The sequence below is a fragment of the Solanum pennellii genome, chromosome 5 (assembly GCF_001406875.1).
Source record: "Solanum pennellii chromosome 5, SPENNV200".
Taxonomy (NCBI): domain Eukaryota; kingdom Viridiplantae; phylum Streptophyta; class Magnoliopsida; order Solanales; family Solanaceae; genus Solanum; species Solanum pennellii.
Genome location: NC_028641.1, coordinates 68,533,016 through 68,537,003, shown reverse-complemented (window position 1 = coordinate 68,537,003; position 3,988 = coordinate 68,533,016). Strand labels below are relative to the sequence as shown.

At 31.8% G+C, this 3,988-nt stretch overlaps 1 protein-coding gene across 1 annotated transcript; it reads left to right on the top strand.

Moving 5' to 3' along the window:
• Positions 1–1,642: 1,642 nt before the first annotated feature.
• LOC107019672 (CCR4-NOT transcription complex subunit 9) lies at positions 1,643–3,619 on the top strand. Its single transcript, XM_015220072.2, has 9 exons — positions 1,643–1,657; positions 1,837–1,968; positions 2,068–2,157; positions 2,236–2,283; positions 2,369–2,464; positions 2,563–2,667; positions 3,079–3,281; positions 3,371–3,443; positions 3,551–3,619. The coding sequence occupies exons 1-9, from the start codon at positions 1,643–1,645 to the stop codon at positions 3,617–3,619; spliced, it is 831 nt and encodes a 276-aa protein (XP_015075558.2).
• Positions 3,620–3,988: the final 369 nt, after the last annotated feature.

The following is a 3,988-nucleotide window of genomic DNA, read 5'->3' as shown; positions in this document are numbered from 1 at the left end:
TCTTTATTCAAGGCATCACTTTGATAGAGATGGTTTAAGATTATACATTCCACGGTCTCGGGATTTCAGAAAATTACAAAACACACGACCAAGCCACACAATCACACAATCAAGTACATAGAAAACTTCACAATATCATTCAATGCATATCATTCACTATTAAGTGTTTACTATCAAATAGCATAAACCATAACCTACCTCCACCGAAGAATTGAAGTCAAGTAACTACTTCTCCAATGCTTTTCCTTTCCTCAATGCTTTGAACCTTTCAATCTATCAAATATATATGTATACATAATTTGTAAGTTAACAAGCCTATAACCATCCATATTATTCTACGTCTAGCCTAGACCCAAAAACTCCCTAAGTAAACCTTAATTCCTTCCATTAGCATAACTTTAATGTAATTCATATAATATACTACACTTTATATTTAATTACCTATCACAATATGTTAAAATTTAATTTATAATATGATAGAAAAATATTAATTATTCAAGTTTTAAGCCACGGTAACCAGTGGCAGCAAACACATGATAAATGAAATTGATGGCTACCATTTTAATTCTAAAGGATCTTATGATTTTCAAATCATAACTCCTAATTATTGAATAATTAATGACCACTAATTACCTAACAATTATCCATTCCACAATTTCACAAGACAAATACACATTGCAGTAACAACATGCAACCTCAACAATATTGACTTTTACTTCTTATCCAACTCAAATAATATTAAAACAATAATATGATTTCCACCTATTCAAATATATATATACATATATATATATATCCACTACTCTTTCTCCAGTATAACAAAAGAAACAATCTTATATGCACTGCAACTATATGCAACACAATCTGCCCATATAAAATATAATAATAATAAATTCTATATCTACATTATTCATCAAATTTACATATACATATGTGTTTTTACCTCGACAATTACGTCGTCCCTTTACATTGTGCCTCTTTTTCGTTGTTCTTCTCTTCCGTTTATTTTTTTTTTCTTCTTTGTTTTGCAAACTATTTGCCCTAATTATTATAAATAACCAATTATAAAAATAACAAAAGTGATCCACCTTACTTCTAATGTTACTTTTCTTAACCACCAACTAAATAAATTATTCAAAACTACCCCACTAATTTCATAATTATAATTATGAGTAGTTCAAAACAGCCCCTTAAATCTATCGGAATGTATTTTCTAACATAAAAAGTTCTAGTGATCAAAACGACCGAAAATGATCGTTACAATTAGTTTAAAAAGTAGGTAGTTAGTTAGTTTATTAATGATGTATAAATAGAACCTTGTGATTAATGAGAAGTTAAGTCAGTCATTTCAGTTTCACTGTTCTATCGATTCTCTTCTACCTCTCAAATGCATCTGCTCTATCTTAGCTACGACGATAACTTTCAACAAAATAAAAAGGAAAACTGGGACTAAAAAAAATAAAATTAGAACTATTTATTTTTTTGTAGCTATATCGTAATTTAGAATTTATATGTGTAAACTATTTTTAGGACATTCATAATAAATTTTATATGAAAATAAGTGAAAAGAATAAATTTACAAATTAGCGGTTGAATTTTAAAAAAAATTGAGAGAAGGATACAATCCAAGATTTTGCATGAAATGGAAACTTTCCCCGTGGGTATATATATAAGTATCTGTTCTATGTTTCCTTCATTAATTCATAACACACACAGTGCAGAAAAAACAGAAACAAGAAGACAAAGATTTTTCTGGAAATGAGTAATAATATGCGGCCGTTAACATCTTTAGAGTGTCGTAACAGGGCGGACGAATTGATAAAGAATCTTCATTAGAGTGATAATGGCGAAGAGGTTCTTATTCAACTCAATAATTTCATCATGCAACAGGCAATTAGTGAAGTAATGTGCATGGATCTTGGATTTCAGTTGTGGAACTCCCCTGTTACAGTCACCATACTTTTACAGGTATATGTTAAATGTTAATTATGATTCGAATTGCTTCGATTTATTTTAAGTTAAACTTGATTTGATCCAATTTCTAACTCTTGTGTTAATTGACTTTAGGAAGTAATAGCAGTGTACCCCAACTTCTTAAACTCAACATTAACCATGAAGGAATCTGCTCGAATTTCTAATGCTTTTATTGTATTTCAGGTGAATATAATAAACTCTACTTCTCTCTTGTGTGTATCGTTAGATGACGTAACAAGATTACTCTTTTTATAAGTGCAGTGTATGGCGTATCACCCAGAGGCAAGAATGGGGTTCCTCAAAGGTAACGTTATTCTTTTATCGTTTGTATTATAGTCCAATAATGATACGGAACAAGTAGTCTAATACTAGTTTTTTGTTTAATGCATCAAAAATACCATATTATCTTTACCCCTTTTTCCAAATTTCAATAAATGTGATGAAGCCTCTGCAATTTAGCATCTTGTCTCTTATTGCTGCCCTAGCAGATGTGTTAATTTTACCTTTAATACAGCACAACCATGAGTCCTTCAACTAAATGTGATGTATGCTAATTATACGATGTTCTGAATTCACTTTCTCGTGTAGTTCAATGAGCAATATGGGCAAGACACTCTTCTTTTATTGCTAGATACACAAGTATTTCCTTTATGCCTGCATTGTATCCGTCATGGTGATCAACCGATACTTAAGGTTAGGCCTGCCTACAATGTGATATTCCTATGTGACATGAGATTTTGAATTCTAGAGTAACTTACGAGAATGAAAGACTAAAACATTAGGAACAAAACAGAGGAGGGGTTTTGCCCTTCTTTGTTGCTTTAAAAGAAAGTTTGAAGAAATGACCTGGTGATATCGTTTACTGTTGATATCATAGTGACCTTCGTTTCCATGACTCTGGTCCTCTCTCTTCTCTTCTTATTTGCTGTATAAGAGAGTGTATTTGAGTCGAAAATGGTCAAATACTCCGAGAGTTTTTACATCCAGCAGCTTGAGTCGATGTGTATTTTCTCATTTCTTTTGAACTTTATTCATTTGAAAATGATCCCATGATAAGCAAACTTTTCGATTGTCTTTTTTTTCTGAATTACTATGTCTGTGCAGGTTGCAACACTCATCCTTATGAAAATGTTGATGCAACAAAATGGGCTAAAATATTGTTGTGCTCTCCCCTCTCGTTGTCTGTATGTGATACAAGTCCTGCTTCAACTGGTAGACACATTTGCTTCTGAAATCCCTTGCTCACAGCAGCTAAAATATGTTGTTCAATGCTACCTAAGTCTTTCACGAGTAACATGGGCAGGCGGGTAATTTTTTTTGCCCCTGCTGTTCTTATGGTTTTGTAAGTAAATTCGTGTCTAATTATTATTTAATTTAATATCCCAACATGATACAGGTTATATGAAAGAGTGAGAGAAATGCTTCCTCTACAGCTAATTGAAAACACTTTTCACAATATTATTGATCATGTAATTCCATCGTCTTCTTTCTTCTTACAGATACAACATCCCTCTAGCTAATGTTTAAAACCAAAAATGAATCTTCACATTTACTTTATGATATTACTAATTTGCAGAAAGATGCAGAGATTCCAAAAATGCTGAATCAGTTAGTGCGGAATCTGAATCATCAACCACCTCAATAGTTGCTCGGAAGATGATTGACTATAGCGGATAGTGTTATGAAGGAATTCAACCAACAGAATCGAATCCTGTATACAGATTTAGGTTTTGAGTATTTGAACCTATAAATAGCCTTAGGAACATTCTCAATTTTGCAGCTTTGCTATGTAAAGACTTTGAATATGAACCTCTTGACTAATCTTACTGCCTGAAAACTAGCAGTTTAGTGTTTTTTTGTGTATGAGATAACATACCATCGAGTCTTTCATTATCATATGGACTGTGTTTTTATCTATATCAGATGTGTGCAAGGAATTGGAGAGAATGACCTGTCTCTTATTCAATAGGTAAACATGTATAAATACAATAATATGAGAAGCTAACTAAGGAAA